Here is a 26,876-nt window from a genome sequence, read left to right as displayed (position 1 = left end):
TGCTTCTCGTGAAAAAGTAAAATAGGTGGTTTACATGACGATTTGTAGCTAATGTAAGGCTATTTCGCGGCGAAGCATTTTCGTCAGTCCTTAAAATAAGGGTACTACTCGCATAGACTGCGCCGATCAAAACGGCAAAAGCCTATGCGACGCCTGCACCGACGCCTGCAAAAGCCTGCACCGATGCTGTCTGAGTAGCCTATAGGCTACTAGGCTACTCAGACAGCATCGGTGCAGTGCTTAGTTCGTGAGCGAGGATCAGAGAATACTTTCTTATTTAAATGAAAAACACGATGCGATCGTCTAAACTTTCTTGACACTTAATTCGCAAATGTAGGAGCTATCCGTTGCCTTCCAGTGATACCGCTTTACTTGGGCTTCCCATCTCTTCCTTCGGCGGACCTTCGCTCTGGGTCCCGGGGGAAGCGTAAACAACGAAGCCCTTTGCGCGTCGATCCGGTGCACTTGGGAACACAACAGCCCGTCATGTCGACTCGATGCACTTGACAAGCTTGTCATTCATGCGGCTGAACACTGTCCAGCAAGTAGAAGTGTCAGCGAAGCATCCGCGCGCACTGCGTCTCGAACTAAGCACCGGCACCAAGCACTCGCAACCGCTCGCTGTGATTCAAGATGGCGTCGCAGCGAGAAAGCGGCGGTACAGTAGCGGCGGCGTGGGTGCGGTCAAAGGATGGCACCACCCTGAACGGCGGCGCTGGCATCGAGGCACCCTAGCGGCTGCAGCTTACGGCGCGGCCCTCCGCGGCCGCCGTATGTTGACAGCGATCTGCGACGCGGACGAAGTGCGCGCTCGCGCACCTCATCTTCAAAGCGATCTGCGATGTGAACAAAGTACGCCACGCTGAGTGCCAGTAGCTTCGTATGCGCTTAGTTCACGTTTAGTTCGCGTTGAAGCGAGGAAGAGCACGAAGGTCAATTCGCTCGCTGCAGCTTCCGCGCTTCCTTACTCCAATGTTTTGACAGCGAGTTTCCGCGGTCATCGAGCGAGATGTGTTAATTTTTACCTGTGCGAGCGTGACACCGTGCTCATTTATTTAGTTAGTAAGCGAATGTTTGCAAGTTTATACGGCCGATAAAACTAATATCCTTACTTCGTAGAGCTGTCTACTAACTTGCTATCGCAATCGATGCTTCACCTTTCGGGCGAAACTGCGACTTTTTTTCGTCACACCTGCTTTACAAAGCTGTGGTTATAAAGGTCAAACGGCTATCTTTCGCTGTAAAGGTAAGCGACATATATTTGCTGAATCACGTGAAGCTGACGGAGCCTGTGCAAGGGCCGCATTGGAATACAAGATCACCACATCTAGCGGCCATGCTTGCTTGATTACTTCCTGCGGTACCTTTTTTTTTTTTTTTTTTTTTTTTTTTTGTAAGGCGAAAGCCTTATACGCCCCTGAAGCGCAAAATCCGGCGTCCGTTGTTATCATCCGATTGTACCAAAACCTATGTGACCAAGTGATGAAGTCACGTTCCCGGCGCTGGATTTCGCACTGCGAAATCCCACGGTGAACAGCCACGGCGTCGCAACTGGCCCATTCCCAAAATTGGATTAGGGTGGATTAAAGTGGGTTGAGGTGGATTAAGGTTGGTACAAATTAGAGCAAGGTGGATTAAGGTGGAGTTTTAATTCAAGGTGATAATTTAGACAAACATTAATGCTTTCGCATTCAAATCACGTAAGGATACTTAAGTGACTCAATTTTTTTTTCTCCTTTTGATAAAGGCGTTCGCAACATCCCCCCTTATCCCTTCCTTCTTCTTCTTTCTTCTTTCTGGGGTTTTACGTGCCAAAACCAGTTCTGATTATGAGGCACGCCGTAGTGGAGGGCTCCGGATTAATTTTGACCACCTGGGGTTCTTTAACATGCGCTACAACGCAAGCACACGGACGTTCCAATTGTTCTCATTAGAGCTTTTTTTTTACTATCTGTTGGAAGCTTTTGGAAGAGAAAGAAAAGAACAGTTAGGGGTGCTGCGCGTGGGGCGCAATCGCGCGCAGCAGCCCCGCAGCGGCTTCTCTTGGCTTAGCACGCGAGCAACGTTGCAAGGCCAAGCGTGGTGCTCTAATCGCGGCCGCCGAGCCAAGAGACATATATGTTGTGCTCGGTCGCCGACTCTGAGGCCAAGCTGCTGCCATCGGGCATGAACGTGAGTGCTGCGGCTGCGTCGCGACCTCGCCTTCCTATATATAACGTGCAACAAAGTAATCTCTCATGCAATCTCTCAAACAAAGTAATCTCTCATTCGCGTGCGTTTAATTCTACATCCCTACACCATACGCGCGAATGCGCCTCGTTCCAATGTGTATTATCTCGTTCTCGCTGTGTAATGTAACACCAACCTCGCGACGTATATGCTTTTCAGTCGTAGCCGTGATTTGGAAGTGCGTTCCGCGGCCGCGTCGGGTTTTAGTACATGCAAGGAACTGCGATGACATGCGAGCAAAGGATTCGGATGTTATCAAAATAACACTCAAAACATGCAACACGTTTGCTTGCCCTCATTGTCCAGTGTTGTCTAGAGGCTACACTCAAGCACTCGCACCGTTCTGTCGTTCCGTCATATGCACCACATCCTTTGCTGTGAGCTAACGCAATAATAAGAATACTCGTGCACTCAGTCACTGTGGGACATAGCCCGTAAACATATCTCATCGCAATGGTATATTTTGCGTCTATCATTAGACCCCATTCCTCCCTTTTCCGTCATAGCCAAGCGTGTCATTATATCGCCTAATAACGCTTATCTGTCTCTCTTTCTCTCGGTACAAAGAGCACACAGCTTGCACAAATCTCCTTGCGCGAAGCACGTGCTGTAAATGCCACACGTTGCGAGAAGCGGTGCATATCTTCCACTGATCGAACGCAGACGGATGCGACTGAAGAAGCATGGCGATCTTGGTGAAGAAGCTTGGTGTTATTTGGGGTTCGCCTGTACAGTGTTCAATAATGTACACCCTTAGAAGTGAAAGAAGGTGTAAATCGGTCTATAACTCGCACCCTTACACCCTTTAGGATGTAAGGGTGTAAATTATTTTTCAGTGTACCAGCAGACTGTCACAGAGAATAAAACTTCCCTAATCGCCCTTTGAAAAGGAGGACACGTGTGCGTATGTTTCCTCGCAGTACTGTTTTTATGAACCGGCGTGCCACTGTTTACCACAACAACGCCTGGCACGGTCGCCTCCAAGGAAAGTGCGGCGCCAAGTGAAAACGTTACCGCGTTCCCAGCTAGGATTATCAGACAAGAAATGTAATCAAGCTAGGCTTTTATTTTTTATGTTAAATGCGAAGCATTTCTTGGCGAACATTTAATGCCACTTTGAGAGTATCTATCTATCTACGTATCTATCCGCCTACGTCTTGGTGCATCCATGGTCGTTGCTTTAACTTGGTATCTACTAAAATTGGCATAGTAGGAAAAGAGTGTATGACGAACATAAATAATAGGTCATGCACATAAATGATAGGTCATTAATGTCATGACATGAGTCTCATGTAGGTCATGCAACAGCCGCCTACGTCTTGGTGCTCTCATGGTCGTTTCGTTAACTTCATCATCATCAGCCTATATTTTATGTCCACTGCAGGACGAAGGCCTCTCCCTGCGATCTCCAATTACCCCTGTCTTGCGCTAGCTCATTCCAACTTGTGCCTGCAAATTTCCTAACTTCATCACACCACCTAGTTTTCTGCCGTCCTCGACTGCGGTTCCCTTCTTTTGGTATCCATTCTGTAACTCTAATGGTCCACCGGTTATCCATCCTACGCATTACATGGCTTGCCCAGCTCCATTTTTTCTTCTTAATGTCAACTAAAATATCGGCTATCCACGTTTGCTCTCTGATCCACATCGCTCTCTTCCTGTCTCTTAACGTTAGGCCTAACATTTTTCGTTCCATCGCTCTCTGTGCGGTCCTTAACTTGTTCTCGAGCTTCTTTGTTAGCCTCCAAGTTTCTGCCCCATATGTCAGCACCGGTAGAATGCAATGATTGTACACTTTTATTTTCAACGATAGTGGTAAGCTCCCAGTCAGGATTTGGCAATGCCTGCCGTATGCACTCCAACCCAGTATTATTCTTCTGTAAATTTCCTTCTCATGATCAGGGTCCCCTGTGAGTAATTGATCTAGATAAACATACTCCTTTACAGACTCTAGAAGCTGACTGGCGATCCCGAATTCTTGTTCCTTTGCCAGGCCATTGAACATTACCTTTATTTGCGGCATATTAATCTTCAAGCCCACTCTTACACTTTCTCGGTTAAGGTCCTCAATCATTTGTTGTAATTCATCCCCGTTGTTGCTGAATAGGACAATGTTATCTGCAAACCGAAGGTTGCTGAGATATTCGCCGTTAATCCTCACTCCTAAGCCTTCCCACTCTAAGAGCTTGAGCAGCGAATAGCAGTGGAGATATTGTGTCTCCTTGCCCGATCACATTCTTGATAGGTCTCTTACCACTTTTATTGAGAATTAAGATAGCTTTGGAGTCTTTGTAGATATTTCCTAAGCTATTCACGTATGCCTCCTGTACGCAATGCCTCCATGACTGCTGGTATCACTACTGAATCAAATGCCTTTTCATAATCTATGAAAGCCATACAGAGAGGTTGATTACTCCGCAGATTTGTCAATTACGTGACTGATGACATGGACGTGATCCACTGTAGAATATCGCTTCCTGAAGCCAGCCTGTTCTCTAGATTGACTGAAGTCAAGTGTTGCCCTGATTCTATTGGAAATTATCTTGGTGAATATTTTAAATAACACTGAAAGCAAGCTAATGAGTACATAATTCTTCAATTCTTGAAGTCTCCCTTCTTATGGATTAGTATAATGTTGGCGTTCTTCCAGTTCTCTGGTACACTTGAAGTTGTGAGGCATTGCGTATAAAGGGCCGCAAGCTTTTCAAGCATGATATCTCCTCCATCTTTGATCAAATCGACCGTTATTCCATCTTCTCCTGCAGCGTTTCCTCTGGTCATGTCTTGCAAGGCCCTTCTAACTTCATCGCTAGTTATAGTACCCTCTGTATCCTGTCCATCACTACTTCGAATGAAATTAGCTTGGCTGCTCTCGGTACTGTGCAGGTCAGTATAAAATTATTCCGCTGCTTTTACTGTGTCATCGAAATTGCTGATGCTACTACCCTGCTTATCTTTCAGTGCATGCATCTTGCCTTGTCAAATGCCAAGTTTTTTTTTCTCGCTGATTTCATGCTGCGTCCATATTTTACTCCTTCCTCAATCTTTTTCAGATTATAATTTCGAATATCCTTTACTTTCTTCTTGTTGATCAGTTTTGAGAGTTCAGCGAATTCGATCAGGTATCTTGAGTTTGACACTTTCATGTTTTGTCGTTTCTTTATTAGGTCTTTTGTTACTTGGGAGAGCTTACCTACTGGTTGCCTTGGTGCCTTACCTCCCACTTCAATTGCTGCTTCTGAGATAAGCCTAGTTACGGTTTCATTCATTACCTCTATGTTGTCTTCATCTTCCTGTTCTAAAGCTGCATATTTGTTTGCGAGCACCAGCCTGAATTGGTCTGCTTTTACCCTTACTGCGTCTAGGTTGGCCTGTTTCTTCTTGACTAATTTTATTCTTTCTCTCTTCAAATTGAGAGAAGTCCTAGGCCTCACTAACCTATGGTCACTCCACTTTACCGTGCCTAACACTTCTACATCCTGCACTACGCTGGGATCGGCAGAGAGTATGAAATCTATTTAATTCCTTGTTTCTCCATTAGGGCTTTTCCAGGTCCAATTCCTGTTGCTGCGCTTCCTGAAGAAGGTATTGATTACACGGAGCCTATTCCTTTCCGCGAATTCTATTAACATCTTTCCTCTTGCATTCCTAGAATCGATGCCGTCGTTGCCATTTGTCCAACTCACCAGCCTGCTTTTCCCCCACTTTTGCATTGAAGTCGCCCATGACTACAGTATACTGAGTTTGCATCTTTCTCATCGCTAATTCAACATCTTCATAAAACTGTTCTATTTCTTCATCATCGTGACTGGAGGTTGGGGCGTAGGCTTGCACTACCGTCATTCTATACCTCCTATTAAGCTTTATTACGACGACTACTACCCTCTCATTAATGCTGTAGAATTCATCAATGTTGCCCGCTATGTCCTTATGGACTAGAAATCCTACCCCGAATTCTCTCTTATCTGGAAGACCTCTGTTTCAGTTAATTGTGCGTCAATGCATAAAGCGACGTTTTGTTAAGAAACTAACTGGAACCCCAATGCATTTCTCCGCTAAGTTCGAGAATTAATATCTCGAAACTGGTGTCATCCCGAGAATTCGTTCCAAGTGAATCCGCCTTCCGAACTCCACAGCTACAATTTGTAAATTGCAATATGGGCCATCAGGCAATTAGTTAAAAACATAATTAGTGAATTTTTGTTGATTAGTTGATTATGTATTTCAATTCCTTGCGCAAGTAATGTCCGCGTCTTCGAGTTGACCAGCTCATGAACTAGAATTGTGCTATCTGCCACAGGCAACCTTTAAGAATTTTTGAAAGTGCCCCCTGAAACACCCTGTATATCGGGGAGGGCTGTGGAAAGGCTCGTTGGGTCCCCCCCCCCCCCCCCCATCCCTTTCCCTTTGCAATGTGAAAACTCGTCGCTTACGCACCCACACACGCACTTTTGTGTTATGTCGATCATTGCGCTATCTATCGGCACTAGACTTCAACATTATAGGGAATGACTTACGAAGGACACCAAAGTTCTTGTGCCATCGACTGGTCTTTCTGTTTTCACGACGGGCTTCTTCTGCAGGAGGAGGATTCCCAGAGCCCCAGCTGCTCGTACCCCGGCGGCAGCAGCCGCGCACCGCCGCGGTCGGTGTTGCGCCAGCGGCCGCTGGGCAACTTCCTGCAGCGTCGGGCACCCACCGCCAGAGACGCGTTTCCAGAGACCGAGATCATGTTTCCGCTGCTGCCGGACAGTCGTGTGGACGCCTGGAGTGGCGGCTACCCGCTGGACAGCCCTCCGGACTCTCTACGGCTCCGTTCGACCAACGGCCGGACGCAAGGTCCTAGCTCGGCGCGGATGGGCCGCTCGGCAGCACGCAAGCGGACATCCCGTGACGGCGGTTCGCGCCAGGGCAGTCAGCGGCGGCGCGCCGCGCGTGACGCTGGACCCACGAGGAGCGTGTCCAGTGGGTTCTTCAAGAGGATCTTCCGGGGAACGCCGCGGAAGTACTCGGTGCGTGTGCGTGTCGAGCAGCGCATACTGTCCGATAAAAAAAAAAAAAGTCGCAGTTTCGCCCGAAAGGCGAATGATCGATTGCGATAGCAAATTGGTGGACAGCTATACAAAGTAAGGATAGTAGTTTTATCGGTCGTATAAACTTGTATAAACATAGGCACACTAACTAAATTAGCAAGGATGGTGTCACGAGCGCGCAAGCAAACATGAACGCATCTCACTCGATGTCAGCGGAAACTCGCTGTAAAAACGCTGGAGTGAGTCAGCGCTGCAGCAGCAGCGAGCGAATTGAGCTTCGTGCCGGCGCTCGCACCAACGCGATCTTATCCGCGAAAAGACAGGGAGGGCGGACTCTGCCCCCGCCGCTGATGGCTTTCAAGATACAACCGCGTGGGCGTCGCTCGCGGCTCAGAACCTGGTGTACGTGCCATTGGAAGTAAAAAAAAAAGAGGGAAAGATAATTAAGAATATTTGGATACCTTTTAAGGGGGCGTAATTAAAAGTTGAACATTCTTGTTCTCTAATTGCTTCGGTATTGCGAGGGCAGACTTAGTATCGGCTTCGACTTCGCTGGACCCGGTCTCGGACTTCGATATCCCATAACATAGATGGCGACACGAGCATCGGAAGTTGCGCTCAAAGATTGCAGGATCAATGATTACACGCGTTAAGTTGTACACTTCGCGTTAAACGCAACTTGCACGCTTAATGGTGTTTAAACGAGGAACACACCTTCACTCCGGTGCGCTCCAGTAGACAGCGAGATCGCCAGGTATGATAACATTCTGGCCTAGGAATCGCCGCGGACTGTCAATAAAGCGCAGTGACCACTTTAGTGGAGAGACGCAGGGCCGCTGCTTACTTCCTTGAATCGAGGTGGAGAGGAGGAACGTTCTAGGATAATGGAGTCAGATCTACCTCCTGAGAAAACCTTGCATCAAGGATGTAAGCCACCAGAGGTCGCCTTCTCTATCGCCTGTTGTCGGATGACCACCACTCCAACCTGGCCGCACCCCGGCACTCCACATTTGTCCATAGCTTTATTTATCTTCCTGGTGCACACGTGCGGTCTCTTTGTAAAGATTTAACCTCCTGAGAACACCTTGCATCAATGATGTAGGCCGCCAGATGTCGCCTTCTATATTGGCTGTTGTCTTTTCTTTATTACCTATTAGCGGCACATGGCAAGGCAAAAAGACGTAGCTGGGAGTAGCTTACCTATGGATAGGTAGCGATGGCAGAGAAAAAAAAAAGGGAATTGGTTGATTGCATTAGAAGCGATATTTATGAGTTCAAGAAATCAGGCCAGGTGATATTAGTGGGATATATCAATGCGCACATGGACGATTTAGACGGATATACTGTTTACAACGGTTCTCTAGTGCTGGATCAGTGTGATGAACAGAACCTTATAGTAGTTAACAGGGAGAATGAGTGTCGTGGACAGGTAAAGTGGCAATGCGGGAACAGGCAGTCGTGTATCGACTACGCCTTAGTCTCAGAAATGGTCTACGATCAACTAGACCAAATGATAATAGACGAAAATGGGAAAAATAGCCTGGGTAGCGATCATAGACGTTTAGCATTAAAGTTTGGTAGATATATTATTACAGTCAATGTAGCCGCATTAATAGAAGAGGAAGGAGTGTGAGCGGAGAAGACGAGAAAGAGAACGTTTTTGCTCGTCCGAGGCTCGCCCTGAGGCCTGTTTAATAAACTCAGTTTATCTCGCGTCGTAACAGTTTTTGGTGGAAGGTGCTGGGCACTTTAAGTAACGATGGACCCGCGGAGCCATTTATTCTTCGCCGGAGTCGTCGCCTCGCCGGACTACCACCTTCGCCTGTTAACATGGCCAACGAAGGAGACGCTCGGGGACCGATACCTGCCGCTCCGGGATCAATGCCTGCTGGTACGTGGCGCTACTACCGAGAACCTCGGGTTTTAGCCGGGAGAGCAGGTGAAGATGTAGAAGAATGGCTCAGGCATTACCAACGGGTAAGCAAGTCCAACGACTGGGACACTACCCACCAACTAAACAACGTTGTCTTCGCTCTCACTGACACTGCCCTGATGGGGTTTGAGAATCACGAAGAATTATTAACAACGACGATAACCCCGGATGACCTTTTTGAGTTCAACGTCATGCCGTTTGGGCTTTGCAACGCACCCGCAACTTTCGAAAGATTTATGGACACCATTCTTCGAGGCCTCAAATGGCATATTTGCATGTGTTGCCTAGACGACGTTGTCATCTTTGTAAGCACTTTTGAAGAGCACAACAGGCGCCTGGAAGTCGTCTTAGACTGCATCGAACACGCCGGCCTAGTACTCAATTTTAAGAAATGTCACTTCGGTGAACGGCAGACATTGCTGCTTGGCCATCTTGTAGACAAGGGTGGTATCAGGCCTGATCCACAAAAGACAGCAGCTGTTGAAGCGTTTAAGCCTCCTCGGTCTGTTAAAGAGCTTCGTAGTTTCGTAGGCCTCTGCTCTTATTTCCATCGATTTATACCTGCTTTTGCTGATGTCGCCTATCGCCTGACTTGTCTTCTGCATAAGGACGCCGTTTTTGAGTGGAACTCACGAGTTACTTTTGAGTGGACTCACGAGTACGACGCTTCTTTTCGTCAACTGAAGTTCTTGCTGACGACGGGTCCCATCCTTCGGCATTTCGACCCAGCCGCACCGACAGAGATCCACACCGATGCGAGTGGCGTGGGGGTCGGTGGAGTCCTCGTTCAGCGATGCGGCCGAAACGAGCACGTCATTGCTTATGCGAGTCGTAGGTTAAGTAAGCCTGAACGCAATTACACCGTTACGGAGCAAGAAGGCCTAGCGGTCATTTTTGCTGTGCAACGTTTTCGCTCGTACGTGTATGGACGCCCATTCACAATTGTCACAGATCATCATTCATTGTGCTGGCTTGTCAATCTTCGTGATCCCTCTGGTCGACTCGCGCGCTGGGCTCTATACGTCTCCAGGAGTACAACTTCACAGTTTCATATAAGAGTGGTCGCCGACACGCTGATGCTGACTGCCTTTCGCGAATGCCGCTAAACACCACTCTTTGTGATGCCGATAACTTTGATAATTTTATTGCTTCTTTGACACCTGCATTTCCTGATAAAGACACCTTCGAGAAGGAGCAGCGAGAAGACTTCAGCTTAGAGCCGCTTTTCAACGCTGCGCATGACTCCACAACAAGCCGAGGATACTGTGTTCGTGATGGCCTCCTCTACAAGAGGAATTTCGCAACCACTGGTGCCCGCTTCCTTCGTGTAGTTCCGGAGAAGCTACGCTCCACTATTCTGCAGGTTATGCACGACGATCCTACCTCCGGACATCTCGGAGCAGCGCGTACATTTCATCGTGCCCAAGAAAGGTTTTACTGGCCCCGAATGCGTCGGTCGACTGAAATGTATGTGGCCAGTTTCAAAGTTTCAAAGAGAGTTGCGTTCAGTGTCAGTCCCACAAACACCTAACTACGACGCCATGACCGGCCTCCTACAACCACTGACGCCTCCGAGCTCTCCTTTCGAGCAATTTGGAATTGATCTCATAAGTCTCTTTCCCCGCTCATCGAAAAAGAACCGTTGGATCGTCGCATGTGCCGACCATTTGACCCGGTACTGCGAGACGGCTGCTTTGCCATCTGCCACCGCCAGCCAAGTTTCCTTTTTTCTGCTGCATTCGATCATTCTCCGTCACGGCCCTCTTCGAGTAATCATCAGTGACCGCTGCCGCCAGTTTACTGCAGATGTCGTGGAAGAGCTTCTTCGATTATGCGCTTCCAGCTTTCGCCACTCGACACCGTATCACCCGCAAACAAATGGGCTGACCGAGCGCACCAACCGCACACTGGTGAACATGTTGTCCATGTACGTCGCATCGGACCATAAAAATTGGGAGGACATTTTGCCCTTCATTACATACGCTTTTAACACAGCAAAGCACGACACTACTGGCTACAGCCCGTCTTTCCTGCTCTACGCTCGTCCGCCGCGTCACACACTGGGCACCATATTTTCTTTGTCCATCCACGACGATCTCACCATCGCCGAGACTCTGTGTCTCGCTGAAGAAGCTCGACGCTTGGCACGCATACGTATACTCTGGCTTCGCAAGACCGGTCAAAAGCACGGTACGACAGATACCATCGGGATGTCACCTATTCTCCAGGGTATCTAGTCTGGCTATTGTGGCCGGTGCGCAAACGTGGCCTGTGTCAGAAACTTCTCGCCAACTATACTGGCCCGTACGTTATTGTCGACGAGCTAAGTGAAGTGAATTATCGACTGGCGCGTCTAAACCGCAACTGGACGGCGCTCCGCCAAGACTGAGGTTGTGCATGTCGCTCGTCTCAAGCCCTTCACACCGAGAACTTAGCTGACTTGCCCGGCGGGCTTCGTCTATAGGAGGGGAGAAATATTACAGTCAATGTAGCCGCATTAGTAGAAGAGGAAGGAGTGTGAGCGGAGAAGACGAGAAAGCGAACGTTTTTGCTCGTCCGAGGCTCGCCCTGAGGCCTGTTTAATAAACTCCGTTTGTCTCGCGTCGTAACAAGTATGAACAGCAGAACACTAACCAATAGCCTCAGAATGTTTAAAAATAATGAAGAGCAAATAACAGAGATCGCAAAAAACACAGAGAAGAAAATTGAGGCTTTTCCTGCAGCAGTCTGGGAATATAAGGAACTGGTAGACGTTATGCAGCAGGAAATAAGGCAGACGCGGCAAAACAATTGTTGAATTGGAAAGAGGAAACCACGTAAGTTGTTGAACAAGGAAATAAAGCAAGCTATAGAAGAGCGTAACGAGGCATCTAGGGCTCATCGAGAAGCCAAAAAGTTTGGATTACACGAAGAAGAGGTGCTCCTTAGATGGAACACGTACCGAGAAAAGCAAAGCGTGGCGAGTGAGCTCGTGCAAGAGAAAATAAATGCGCAAGTGAACGTTGGGTGCATAACATTCACAAAAGAGACAAAGGCGCCCCAAAAAGATTCTGGAACCATATAAAAGCACTCGGAGCTCCAACTAAAAACTCGCAAACGGCTATAAGGGATGAAGACAGTAACATCTACGAAGGAGACGATGCGCTGCGGTACATCACAGACGTTATTAGGGATAACTTCGGCACGAAAAAAAGCGTAGTTCAGACAACAGATCCAGCACCACAGAGAGGCCTGAGAGATCAAAATTTAGCATAGAAAGATTTTATTGAAAAAAAGGCAGCAGAAAGTGTCCCTAATAACACGGGAGCAGGACCCGATGAAATCCCAATACAGCTAATCAAAAACCTCGGTCCAAAAAGCAAGGCACTGCTGACTAATGCCATAGAGCCAAGTGATTAGAACAAAGAAAATTCCCGTTGGATGGCGCGAAAGCAAGATGAACATCATCTACAAAGGCAAAGGATATAAGGATAAGACGAGCTCGTACAGGCCCGTTACAGCAACGACGGTGATATATAGAATGGCAATGCAAGCCATAAAATTAGAACTGTCGAAGTGGGTGGAGGAAAACGATGTATTAGGGGAACTGCAGAAGGGGTTCAGGCCAGGCAGACGCTTAGAGGATAATATGCTTGTACTAACTCGGTGCATAGAGATTTCAATAGCTCAGAAAAGACCTTTATCGATAGCATTTCTAGATTTTAAGCACGAAGGCATAGATGACATATTCGTGGAGCTGCTGAGGGAGATATATAGAGACAACCAAGTACAAGTTGTATGAGAAGGTCGAAAAGGTAATGAAATGGTGGGAATTCACCAAGGATTGAAGCAAGGATGCCCTCTGTCTCCATTGCTGTTCACGCTTTACGTTAAGGGTATAGAAAGACGACTGGAAAAGAACGAATTAGGGTTTGATTTATCTTACATACGTAATGGACAAATGGTGCAACAGAAGGTCCCTGGACTGATGTACGCAGACGACATTGTGCTACTAGCGGACAATAAAAAAGTTACAGAAATTTGCAAATATCTGTGGCAATGCAGCGATAAATCTAGGCCTTAAGTTTAGCACAAAGAAATCAGGAATTATGACCTTTAATGAAGATACGAATACTTACGTGGTGTCAATTCAACAGGCAAGTCATACCCATATTCAAGCAATATAAGTACCTCAGGGTACATATAAGCGAAGGAAAGACTTACTCAAGCAACCACTACGATAATCTGAAAATAAAGGGCAAGCGGAATGCAGCAATGATGAAACACAGAGCACTGTGGGGTCACAATAAGTATCAGGTGGTGCGTGGAGGAGAGGGGAGAGAGACCGCGTTCGCACAAAATGCGTGCGGCGTTGGTGACTGTTGCCGGAGCCTCTGATATAAATAGGCACTTAGTGCCGCAGCTAAACGTCGCCTCCCTTCCCTGGCCCCCCCCCCCCCCCCCCCTCACGGGCTTTCGTGCGTCAGAAGAAGCCGCGTTTGCTCTACATATATGCTGATTGTAAAGGAGGAAAGAGACGCCTACTTCTGCAGCCCTTAAGGGAGCACGGCACAGAACGCGCGTTTGTTCTCCGCCGTGCGTTCACTCCCCGTGAAAGCGCGCGTCCCTCGCTCCCTTTCACTCGCACATACAGCGTTCGGCGGCGCGCGGCGACGATTTCATCTCCATTGACGTCATACGGAACCTCACGGCGACGGCGACGGCGACGGTGACGGCGACGGCTACGGCGACGGCGACGCCGACGGCAGAAATCTGCTTTTGAGTGTCCATATAATTGCTATCGCAATAAAAGAAGGAAAGGCAGGGAGGTTAACCAGAAGTACGTCCGGTTTGCTACCCTACACGGGGGAAGGGGTTTAAAGGGATGAAAAGAAAGGAGAGAGAGGGAAGAAAGCACTCGCAGTATAAACACGTGCGGTTGTCCAACACTTCACAATCGGTCACTGAGGCCAGTCGACTTCATGAACTGTAACAATGCCCGCGTCGCTTTGTAAGCCTGCGACGCGTGGGGCCACGGTCCAAGAATCTTTGTCTCTGAAAACGGTCTGCTGTCTAATCGGTCTAACACACTCCGGAGAAGGTCACGTTCGGTCTCATAAAGATGACAAAAACACAACACGTGTTCCACCGTCTCCTCACAGGTGGTGCGTGGAATCTGGAAAGGAGTAATGGTGCCAGCGCTAACGTTCGCAAATGCCATTTTATGCTTAAAATCGGATATCTTGTCGAGGTTGGAAGTTAACCAAAGACCAGTAGGCTGGTTGGCTTTGGGGAGCCCACGGTAAAATCACAAATGAGGCACTGCAGGGTGACATGGGTTGGACCTCTTTTGAAGTCAGAGAAGCACAGAGCAAAATTAGTTTTGAAGAAAGGCTCAGGAACATGGATGAAAATAAATGGGCGGCTAAAGTGCACAAGTATCTCTACATGAAATGCGTGGACACAGAATGGAGGAAGAGGTCAAGGAAGTTGGCTACCAAGTACAGGATAATCGAAACTGTAAATAGACAACCAGGACTCACCAGAAAGAAAGTGAGAGAAATAGAGACCGTGAATTGGATGCAAAGAATGGAAACGAAAAGGACAACGGAGATTTACAAGAATGAGAAGAAAGAAATGAGAAGGGAAAATCTGTACGATAACACAAAGGGCAATGCCTTGCTATTTGAGGCTTGAGCCGGTTGCCTAAGGACCAAAACATACCGGAGCAAATATTCGGAACTAGATGAGGCATGTGTATGCTGCAGTAAAGATCAGGATACCACTCAGCACATCCTAATGGAATGCGAAGGGATTCACCCAGCGAGAACCGTAGGTAACGTACAACTTCTAGAAGCGCTTCGGTTTAAAGTGGAAGGAAACATCAACCGACCAGCCGTAGAGATAAGCAAGAGACGATTAGAGTACTGGTGGGAAAAAAGCAGGGAAAATATTGATACGACCTGATCTCTTAAAATCATCGGTAGCGGTACAAGGTAGATTTTGGGGAAAAAAAGAAAAAAAGATTAATGAGAGGTATACAAAAATTCTAGATAAAGAACATGTATAGTATACCTGATTAAATCAAGCAGGCTTGGTGACTATTTGTCACCGCCCCGTTTCAAAGGGGATGCCATTAAATCATCATCATCATCATCATCATCATCATCATCGTTATCGGATGACCATCACTCCAATCTGGTCGCACCCAGGCATTCCACATGTGTTCAGAGCTTCATTTATCTTCCTGGTCAACACGTGCAGTCTCTTTGTAAAGATATACCTCCTGAGGACGCCTCGCATCAAGGCTGCAGGCCACCAGAGGTCTCCCTCTCTATTGCCTGTTGTCGGATGACCACCACTCCAATCTGGTCGCACCCGGACACTTCACATGTGTTCATAGCTTCATTTATCTTCCTGGTGAACATGTGCCGTCTCTTTGTAAAGATGTATGTTACTCCAACTGAACAAAGAAAGACGTTCTTCTCGTCCGAAAGGTCTAGCTACTACTTAGAGCAGTCGATCGGTCGGTCTGAATTAGGCCACCAAGTTTCTTGGTAATGCCAAAAACGGGGTGCTAAGAACATCGACTGGTTGCGTCGAAATCGCATCAATGTTGATATACTACTGTCGATGCATGCCGCACTTAGTGTGCAATCATGAAAGCGGGCGTGTCGCAATCTTGCGCTGCAACGCAGTTGCCGCCTGAGCCGAAGGACACCTCCCCAGAGCTGAGCTTCAGCGAAGTGATGATGCGCTACCACCAGCAATCCCCGGACTCCGGCAACTCGTTCGGCTCGGCCACGAAAAAGTCGGCGTCGGAGCGAAAGACGATGCCCGAAGTAGTTCCCGCAGCGCCCCCACCGGCGCAAAGGTGAGCGCGCGAGTAGTTATAAGCGTGCAGCGGAATCTAAGCCCGTAGATCATCGCCGCAGCTGAACAAAAAGACAAAATTCTTTGTACTATTTGCAATAGTGCTAACGACTCCCTAATACTATCTATAGCGTAGATGGGCGGGGATTGTAGGGTGAATTCTGATCACCAGATCACCAGATCTGCTTATTTGCCAATTGGCCTACCATACATACATAGTTGGCGAGATGGTGACGTTTGAAGTGCTAGACAGCGCAGCAACACGAGAATAGATGTGGCGTGAGCAAAAACAGGAAAGCAGGTGTTGTCGTACTGCTGCATGCATTTCCCCTAGGCATTGCACATGACGGTCACCACCCTTGTTCGACTAAGATTCTTGGCACAGCATAGTTTCATGAGCCACCTGAGTGTGAAGCTACCTGCTCGTGGATTAGTGAAGGTTCACTTTGGTGTCTTTGGGTTAGCACTTAATTTTAATTCGCTTACTTGTGCATTATGAGTGCTATGTTATACCGAAGACGCATGAATTTTGTCCACTTTTGTAGTTAAGCGCTTGTGAAACCATAAAATATACTGTTGTAGTGCCTCAGGTTGTCAGTTAAGCAAGGTGACTCGTGTTCTGTGTTGCAGCTAGACTTATTAGAGCGAAAGCTCGCCATGTCTCGCAAGGTCATTCATCGCGTCGCAATGACCTTGAGCCGCCGGAGCGCAAGTGTGGCAGGTCTGACGTCACGCCACGTGATCCGCTGCGGAGAGGCGCACGCTCGCTCGGAGCGTCGCCGCTGCGGTACCACGTGACTAGGCGAGGGTTTAATGGCTGCTTCGCCGGCGCTTGGTCGCTCAGTGCTCAGTCCAGCCATGGATGGCGCGCCGGCTGGCCCGGTCTGTGCGTGCGCCTCAGCGCAAGCGACAGGCTGAATCCAAACATCCAGTAGATATAGCTAGACGGCAGGCTGCGAAATCTCAAGTCAAGGCGATGTTTGCTGCTGAAACGCCGGAGCAAAGGGAGGCCAATTAGCACGCTATAGAGAAGCCTACCAAGCGCGAAAGCGTGCATTAATGAAACACTGTGCACACACCCACACCCACACACACGCACACACGCACACGCACACACACACACACACACACACACACACACACACCACACACACACACACACACACACACACACACACACACACACACGCACACACACACACACACGCGCGCGCGCGCGCGCGCGTTTGCAATACCAAGCCAAACAAGCCTTTCGCTCATGATAACTATGTTTACAAGTAGAGTTAAACCTCTTTCTTTTTGCTTTGAGTTCACATACCTTTAACCCTTTAACTCCCGAGTTATTTGTGAAAAAAAAAAAAACGTTTCCAAAATGCCAACTTTTTCTACGTACTTCATTGAATCGGCACATTAAATAAATCACCGAAATACACTCAGAATAATATATTCATTTTCAGAACACCCATAAAAATGTGTTTAAATCTAGAGAAAGTTGGCTTCACTACACTGCTTAAAGTGCCAATAAAGTAAAGAAAAAGTGAACGTCCCAGACAGAACTTCTGTGGCCTGTGAGAGTTGTGACGAAACCGAATGTCACGTAGAATCACATTTAATAATGTAGGAAGGCCATAGTACGGCACAACTCAAACCCAATATCAGAAGGAGTGCCATTCCCGTCTTCAGCGCGTAAGCGTTTCCTGCTTTTTTATACTTTTATATACTATACTAGTATATGCTTATATATACTATATATAAACTTTTAGTGATATATATATATATATATATATATATATATATATATATATACACACGCCACATACCGCTCCCTATTGGGCTTTCTTCACGGAACAAATTTGCTGGTGCACTTGTGAGCATATCTTCGTATTATGCTTAAAGGCAGGCTTCAGAGAAACAAAGAAAAAAAAGTGAGTGTTTCCATCATTTCGAGATGATTGCATGGCGACTCTATTGCTATTAGCAACTTATCTTGTGGGGGGGGGGGGGGGGTATATGGTAATGTTTTATATAATTGACTGTTATGAAAGGCGGCACATACTCAGCGACCCAAGTAGGCATCAAATATTTTCATTGGAGAGCAGCGCGTACACAGTGGCACAAACCCATGACCCAAGTTGGCGTGAAACAGGTTCATCGCATAACGGCACATACCAAGTGGCCCGAGTTGGCGTCAAAGGGGTTCATTGAAGAACACCACATACCGAGCGTTGCATACCCAGCGACCCAAGTTGGTCCGATGGTTGGTTTTGAACACGGTTTACTTCAGCACAGCAGTCCTATGCTCGACACATTTGACGCGAAAGAGGCTGGCGCGGACACATGCGCACACTGTACGAAGTTCCCAATTTTTAAAAATAAAATTGGGGTGGCTCGTCTAGACCTCGCCATAAGCGCGGCGTCAAGGCTAGCCCAGAGTAAATTCTAATTCCAAAAATTCCCAGGTGTCCTTAGCTATCGTTTAAGAGACGCGAATCCACCTTAATCCTCCTTAATACACTTTCATCCAACCACTAATTAAGTTTGTTAATCATTAATCATCGCTTATACACGGCTGGACATGCTTTCATCCAACCACTAATTAACTTTGTTAATCATTAACCATCGCCTATACACGGCTGGACATGTTTTGCTTCGCTTCCGGCCTTCCTTGGTTCACGTGACTTCCTTTACCTCACGACGCGACCTTGAAACATCGAGATCTAAGGCTCTGGCCTTAAAAATGGGCTTGCGTTGTGGTTCACCACTACGACGAGTCTACTAGTCCGCGCGGGCTTTTAACTGAACCCATAACAACGGACTCGCGTAAACACGCCGCCCATTTCAGTCTACACAGCGTCATCGTCGGGCGTCGGCACCAACAGCCCGCTTCAAATGTTATTACGCCAATTCCGCCGAATTCCGCAACAGCTTCATCGTCGGGCGCCAACGACCATTTCAACAACTCCCGCTGTCCAACTGAAAACAGAACGAGGGGCCTGATTGGCCAGTGTGCCGTGACAACCGAGCCAACTGGGGCCACCAATGCCCATCGGCAGCGAGATACGTATAGCAAACGCCCGCTGCCTGCCATGATAGCACACGGAATAGTTCCGCCACTAACCTGGTGATTGCTGCGGGTGTCTATAGCCTTAAATACATACGCGGTGATGCGTGTGTATTCCTGCAGCCTCGAAATCTTATAGCTGCTTGTCGTTGCGAGAGAGAGAGAGAGAGAGAGAGAGAGAGAGAGAGAGAATAAACTTTATAAAAAGAGCACGCGAGCGTAGGTAGCTACTCCGCTCTGCAGTGGGTTCTCGCTTAGCTGCCCTTCTCGCTCGGTTGACCAGGTTGAGCTGGTCCGTCGAGTCGGAGCTGGACAGCGCTGCCTCCCATTGCCGTGTGGTGGGGTGTGTTATGGGTGTTAGCTGTGGTGTGTTTGCGCAAGCCCATACCATGTGGTAAAGTGTTGCACATTGATCACACTGGGGACATTTATAGGAATACAGCGCAGGGTGTATGGCGTGGTAAAGACTCAAATTGGGATATGTGTTTGTTTGGAGTTTTCCCCATATTACGGCCTCCTCTCGCGTCAGAGAATTATGAGGTGGGGGTAGTGTTCTTCGTGAAAGGCGATAGTGTTGTAGGATGTGAGTGTAGGTTAATGGTATGGGCTCTGGTTGGAACTGCTCGGCGCGGTCATCTCGCGGCTCCCGGTGTGCATGCGCTCGGGCGTAGGCGTGTGCCTGCTGATTGCCGCGTAAGGACTCATGCCCCGGAGTCCACACGATTTGTATGTATGGTGGCAGCTGGTGCGCTCCATTCAGAATGCGATGTGCAGCCCTGGAAATTTTGGCCCTGGAGTAATTTCTGCATGCCATCTGAGAGTCCGTCAGAACTTGTCGTTGCGACATGCCGGTTATGACCTAATGTGGAACAGTAAAACATAAGTACCCCAGAAAGTGGATGGGCAAACGGCGCCGCGGTAACTCAATTGGTAAGCGCATCGCACGCGTAATCCAAAGACGTTGGATCGTTCTCTACCTGCGGCAAGTTGTTTTTTCATCCACTTTCATTTCCACTATACTATCATTTCATCAATTCAGTTAGTACGTACAAATAATTTCCCCTATGTTGTCCTTGGTGTTTGTTTGTTGGCTTCTTATGATGCGGCACGTTGCAAACGGAGCGAAGTGTTGGCGCGACCGGTTTGCTAATAGGGAGGTCGCGAGAGGCAGCGCGTGGGTGACGCGTGGGAGCGATTCACAGCAGCCGTCGCAGACAGACCTCCGCTAATGCAGCGCTTTGCATTCATATACGGTATCGTTAGACACGCTCGCCGCATGCCATCGGTGAACAGACGACGGTTCGCTACTCTGGCGCCATCTCGTAGCGGTCGTTGCCCGTCTTGCGCGGCAATACGCTTTTCTTGTCGCGCTTTCGCCATACCCTCCTCCTCCGTTTTTGGCCTCATGGTTCTGCTGCACCCTCCTCCTCCGATTTCCTCCTTGCACTCTTTTCGCTATCGTCGTCTTTCATCGCCCGCTGCTCTCCGCCTTCGCTCTTTCATTCTTCGCTGTACTCGTTCGCTCGGTTACACCGAGAGATAACGCCGACGCTCAACGCAAGAACGGGCGCCTAAGAGCTGCGCTCCAAAATATTTCTGTTACGTGCTGTTCTTAGCTGTAGCTTTCTGGTGCCCATGTCTGGTTTTCCTCGTCTTGTAAACCGCCAGCAAAAATTGAAGGAAACTTAAGCTTCGCCTTTAAGAGTGAAACACGATACCGCTCAAAGGTCCCTGACTGCTTCTCACGCTTCCCGGCAACTGGAGCGTATGCAACTGTAATATTTACCGGGGAACGCCGACGGCGAACGCTATGGACGAAGGCGAGCTTTCGGGTAGAAACGCGTCCTCTTGCGTGGGCCGATCCCGGAGGTAGTGCACAGCCACGCCCTCCCCCCTCCCACAAAATTAGATCATTTGCAGGTTTCCGTGATTGTTTCTCATTTTTAATATTTTAGTCTGAGAAGATTTAACATAAAAGGCATTGGATGTCGGTGTTTTCTTTCATGGCATTTGTTTGTGGATTGTCATTCTCAAAATTCCGAGGAATAACTTTGTCAGGATTGTAACACAATTTATGAGCAACTTTAGTGATATAATGGTGTGGCAATATAACTCGCATATACCGCATGTTATATAGCAAGGCGTGGCATGTACGCGTATATGTACCTAAATATGTGCGCAAATTTTCTCTATCGGACAACGGCGCCGACGCCGACACCGGATTTTATGCGACACCGCTGTCGCATTAAAACGTCGGCACTACTTGCAGTAGTTTTTCAACCAACCAACCAACTACTTGGCGTAGTAGCACGAGAGCAGAAGCTCCGAATGTGTGAGCGCGTGCGCGCGTAGCTTTGGCTGTGCTGTCACAGGAAGTTGTCGGGAAAAGGGTTGCCTGACGTCGAGCGACTTCGCGCGTTTCAAACTATTTTCTCCGTGCAGATCGGTCTTTGTGTCGCTAGTTTCAGGATGAAACCTGAACGTCTGTAGAGCAAATTTTACGGTTATACTCATATCACTGTCAACCATAGTTATATATCATTTTGGCTTGAAACAACTAGTTCTTTATTTTCCAATTAGCCTAGCATTTACATTAGCAGTGCAATGTCGTTAAGCTGTGAGTGGACTCCAGCAGGCTCGGCCTTAATTCTTTCAGAGCTGAATAAAGTTCTCTGTCTGTCTGTCTGAAAGGCAGGTGCAATTAATGCGTTTTTGTGGGAGGAGCTTACTTGGAATTCTCAGGTTGTCACCATGGTGTCCCAGTCCTTTAATTGTTGTTTTCACTAAGTTCTGTGCGCTTGCAGATGACATTTAACACCGAACCTGTGTTCACAAGGATAATAATTTATGCACAACAGCAAATGCAAGAGAGGGAGAAAAATATAAATTCAATGTAAAAGAGACGCAGATTGGTATATATAGGCCGCTATATTGAATGTACTAAGAACCGCTATGTAAAACACTCTAATAAATTCCATCAGAATGCCTCTTGCGTAATAATCTGAAATCGCCGCGTCACTTCGCTGTATATCAGGACGCTAAACAGAAGTTCTATAGGCCCAACTCTTAGTGACCAATAAGGAATCGCTCCAGTGCGCACACGTATGCAAATAGGTCTCATTTGCATTCTTTTGAAGTTATTCGCGTTTCATTCATACCTTATTGTAAGTGTCAAAAATGACCCGCGTTTACGTCTTGCGTTAGAGTGACATAAAAATTTCGCAATTTCGCAGGCGAAGTATCCATTGCGATAGCAAATTAGTAGAGAGCTATACGGAGTAAGGATAGTAGTTTTATCGGCTGCATAAACTTGGAAACATTCGCTTACTAACTGAATTAACAAACATGGTGCAAGCGCGCACAAGCAAGCAGGAATAGATCACACTCGATGACCGCAGACAACCACTGTCAAAACGCTGACGTGAGCAAGCGCGGGCGAAGCAGTGAGCGAAGGTTCTTGCGGTCTATCGCTTCAGCGGAAACTGAACGGCGAAAGCACAGCGCATACAAAGGTAAGAGCCGTGTGGAGATCGCTTTCAAGATACGGTGCGCGCGACTGCCCGGAGCCGCCAAAAGTACAAGTATGGAGTTGCTGGCCGAGTAGAAGACGCACCCCCTCCCTCCCGCGCTGCCTTCCCGCTTTCCTCCTTTCGCGTGGAGAGATTGAGTCACCAGTTCTTCTTGCGCCCGGTCGCAAGATACGCATTTGGTGCCGCAGCTAAACGTCGTCTCCCCTCCTTCCCTCCCATCTCCCCACGGCCTTTTGCACGACGGAAGACGTGGCGTTTGCTCTCCGCCGTGCGTTCGCTCTCCGTGAAAGCGCGCGCACTCGCACATACAGCATACGGCGCGCAGCGACGATTTTATCGCCCTTGGACTTTGTCCGGAACCTCACGGCGACGACGACGCTGACGCTGACGCCGACGGCAGAAATCCGCTCGGAGTGTCCATATCATTGCTATCGCAATAATACAACAATGGCGCCAAAGCAAGGACGTTGCCAGGAAAAACGAGAGTATCTGGATTCGAATGCAGTGAGAAATACTCCCTCACAGTCTGTTCGGCCTACCTGATCAAAAAGATAAGAAAAAAAATGTCACAGTTTCGCCCTAAGGGTGAAGCAATGAATGCGATAGCAACACAGCAATGTCATACGAAGTAAGGTGAGCGGCTTTGGTAGCAATATGAATTGTAGTAAACATGAGCTGATTAAGTAAGCAGGTGTGCTGCGGCGTAAGTAGACCGACATGAAGAGAGACTCGATGGCCACGAGAAGGCGCGTGTGAAACGGTGGTGTTGATGAAAAGCGCTTCCCGTGGCCAGCGCGCGTGCGAAGGGACACACCTGTAGTGCTGCACTGCCGATCCGGGCAGCATTACATGTGTAGCGTGCGATGGAAAATGTGGCCCGACTATTACTAACTGAATGAACAAGCGTGGTGTGAGCGCGCACAAACAAACATGAATAGATCACACTGAATGACTGCAGACAACGACTGTCAAAACGCTGGCAGCAAGCCCATACGCTGCAGCGGGCGAAGGTACGTGCGGTCTATCGCTTCAACAGAAACTGAGCGGCGAATGCACAGTGCATAAAGGTCAGAGCCGTGTGGAGATAAGAGACGGTGCGGCGAGCGACGAGCGCGCTTGTTGGCAGAGGAAAAGTGCCCCCCCCCCCCCCCCCCCCCGCTCCCTCCGGCGCTGGCTTCCCGCTTCCTTGCTTGCGCGTGGGAGAGATAAGAGACCGTGCGGTCGAGCGACGAGCGCGGTTGTTGGCACAGTAGAAGTGCCCCTCCCCCCCCCCCCCCCCCCGCTCCCTCCGGCGCTGGCTTCCCGCTTCGTTGCTTGCGCGTGGGAGATTGAGTGCGTTCGCTCTCCGTGATAGCGCGCGTCCCCGCACGCTTCCGCTCGGGCGTACGGCGCGCGGTGAAGATTTTGTTTATACGGAACCTCACGGCGACGGCGACGACGACGGTGACGACGACGCCGACGGCAGAAATCCGGTTGAAGTGTCCATATAATTGATATCGCAATAAAACAAGATAGGAAATAATGTGTCACAGATTCAGTAAATTAAACGCAACCTACAAAGGCAGGGGACCGATTCGGCCGCGCAGCGGAGTAATAACGAGCACGAAAATACAGATAACTGCTGCCAAGAGATGAGGGACTGGACTGGACTGGACAAACTTTATTTGGGTCCTGCAGGACGCGCTTAGGGCGTAGCGGGCGTCTCCGACGTAGGGACCGACAGGGAATACCTGGCGGCCGCTTCGTGGGCCTGCTGGACGGCCCATTGCTGGTCGGCGAGAAGCGAGCTTCTGAGGGACTTCTCCCACTTGTCCGAGATGAGGGACTCGACGGGAAATTAAGGGGATACGGAAAACGTTTTCTTTTAACTAAGTGAGCTTTTCGTAAAGTGTACACTTTCATTCCGCGCGTCATATCTTGTAAATGCACGTGAACAACGCATAAAGTTGAAGCCTTTTTGCCTTCTCCATGTCTTAAGCGTGTTCTGCAAATGTACTTTTTCTTTCGCAGGAAGAAGCGTTTCACCGCGCACGAACGGAAGGTCAGTTGTTTCTCCTAATGCGTTTCCTATAATGCGTGACAACTAACGCTGCTTCAGTGCGCATATGCGGCGAATGCGCGTCGGTGGTACTTGTGTGGCTTAAGCCTTGTTGGGTAAATGACACTCTGGCGCCTCAGTGCATGTCTTCGCGCACCTGGAATCAGCTTAGGCGAGGTGCAGGTATGCACGATAGACACATACGGTATTGCCGAGGACTGCGATATGGGCTTCTTGGTGGGCTTTGTGTAATCAGGAAAGAGATAAAAGGATATTAAGATTCGATCGTTAACTAACTATAACAGACCGACCGACCGACCGACCGACCGGCCGGCCGGCTGCCTGGCTAACTAACTAACTAACTAACTAACTAACTAACTAACTAACTAACTAACTAACTAACTAACTAACTAACTAACTAACTAACTAACTAACTAACTAACTAACTAACTAACTAACTAACTAACTAACTAACTAACTAACTAACTAACTAACTAACTAACTAACTAACTATATGAAGAAAACAGTCTGTTGTTTGTTTTAACATGATTGTAACTAACAAGAAATTGAGCTCCTCTGATCTTATTCTTCTAATCGATGACAGACTAACTAACTAGGTTTCGGGATGTCATATGTTACTCGTTGTTGAATGTCGAATCCCTTAAAGAACTGGAAAAAAGCTTGACCCCATCCCTTTCAGACCTCAAATAGCAGTCTGTGATCCGTTCTATAGCAGGCAACAAACTTGTGTCCTCCGCAGTGTGTGCTCAGTGAAACGGCTTCTTCTGGTTTGTACAGATGGTGTACGTGAAGATCCTGCAGGACGCTCTCAGCAACCAAGACGCGTGCCCCAACAGCGCGCTCATGGTGACGCCCGACGTGGAGACCGGCTGGTTCCTGGTCTCCTTCCACGTCTGGGTCCGACACGACCACCAGCCGCTCAAGGACGCCGTGGCCGCCAAGCGCTTCCCCAAGTCCGGTGCCACCTACTTCGTGCATGGCGGCACCGGCACGCTCTGACGTCGACCTGTCGGAGCACCCGATAAAAACGAGACTCGGGGATCTGTAGGGGACAGGACAGCTTTTGCAGACGAGGAATCGCTATAGCCGCGCGCTGCATGAGCATGTGAAATGGAAAGACGTTACAGCGTGAACTAAGGCATTCACGAAAAAAGAAAGCGAATAAAAATAAACCTACAAGTACGAGCGCTACTAGCAATGTGATAGAACGTAAGATTAACTTGATTAACTTGATAGACCAATCTAAAAAATGCAGCCAGTTCCACGAACTGAAATGTGTCGAAGCAGCAGAGCTGTGTTCGTTCTGTTTCTGCGATTGTCGCGTATGTGTTTTTTTTCTCTCGCTGTGGTAGTCTTCGTTTTAGACCGAAGGAACGACCACATCTCCGCTGTTTCGGCAGATTTCACTTCGTGGAACTGGCTGCATTTTATTAGTGAGACATGAACATCAAGGTACGGCAGAAAACGCTTTCACTAACTGCTTAATTCCTCCCATTGCTCGGGTTTTCGCAGGTGTCACGTCAGGTGATTTTTTTTTCCCTTTACAAGCACAGCCTTGCGATCGCTGTGGTAGACGGTCAGTGGGGATCCGACGCAACCCACCCCCCGCACCACCGGCGTCCTTCCTCCTCCTCCCCGGCGCGCGCTCCGATCCGTGAGCATGAGCCATTCCACTCTGTGAAGGTGGATGACCAGCGAAGCTGTTTGGCACACGACGGAGAGCACACGACTTGCGTCGTCTTGCATGGCGAGCCGCTTGCGGCTGGCCTCTCGGGAACGATCTTCATCGGTGCTTGCCGCCCGCCGCCGCCGTTTGCATTCTCGCATATCTGTTCTCGCCGTCGCTATTCGTAGGCGTGCAGCTCCTGGAGAGTGCGCACGTCTACGCGGCCTTCCCATTATAACGAGAGAAGTGAAATTCAATATGGAGAACGCCAGCTTGTCTTGCCGACAACCATGGAGGAAGGAATCCCGGGAATCTTCCTTCTATGCCGACAACGCACGACGGTGCCGCCGCCCCGGGAGAGCGGAAGGAAACTAGGCACGCACGAGCTCGGAACGACGAAAAAAAGAGGGCGGTTTGATCGTAGACATGGCCGACGTGGGCCACACAGCCGAAAATTCTTGAGAAACGTTTAATATCTACCAGAGAGTTTAATGATCTTGAAAGTGGTGCCTA

General features: G+C 48.6%; 1 protein-coding gene across 1 annotated transcript; it reads left to right on the top strand.

The window, feature by feature from the left end:
- Positions 1–2,055: 2,055 nt before the first annotated feature.
- Positions 2,056–26,109, top strand: LOC119461222 (uncharacterized). The gene is made up of 5 exons (XM_037722447.2): positions 2,056–2,172; positions 6,813–7,241; positions 15,873–16,048; positions 24,649–24,679; positions 25,475–26,109. Exons 1-5 carry the CDS (start codon positions 2,119–2,121, stop codon positions 25,694–25,696), a joined length of 912 nt encoding a protein of 303 aa, XP_037578375.1. The 5' UTR covers positions 2,056–2,118; the 3' UTR covers positions 25,697–26,109.
- Positions 26,110–26,876: the final 767 nt, after the last annotated feature.

The sequence above is a fragment of the Dermacentor silvarum genome, chromosome 8 (genome assembly GCF_013339745.2).
Source record: "Dermacentor silvarum isolate Dsil-2018 chromosome 8, BIME_Dsil_1.4, whole genome shotgun sequence".
Lineage (NCBI taxonomy): Eukaryota > Metazoa > Arthropoda > Arachnida > Ixodida > Ixodidae > Dermacentor > Dermacentor silvarum.
The sequence above is the reverse complement of the archived record's forward strand: the minus strand, read 5'-3'. Positions and strand labels throughout refer to the sequence as shown.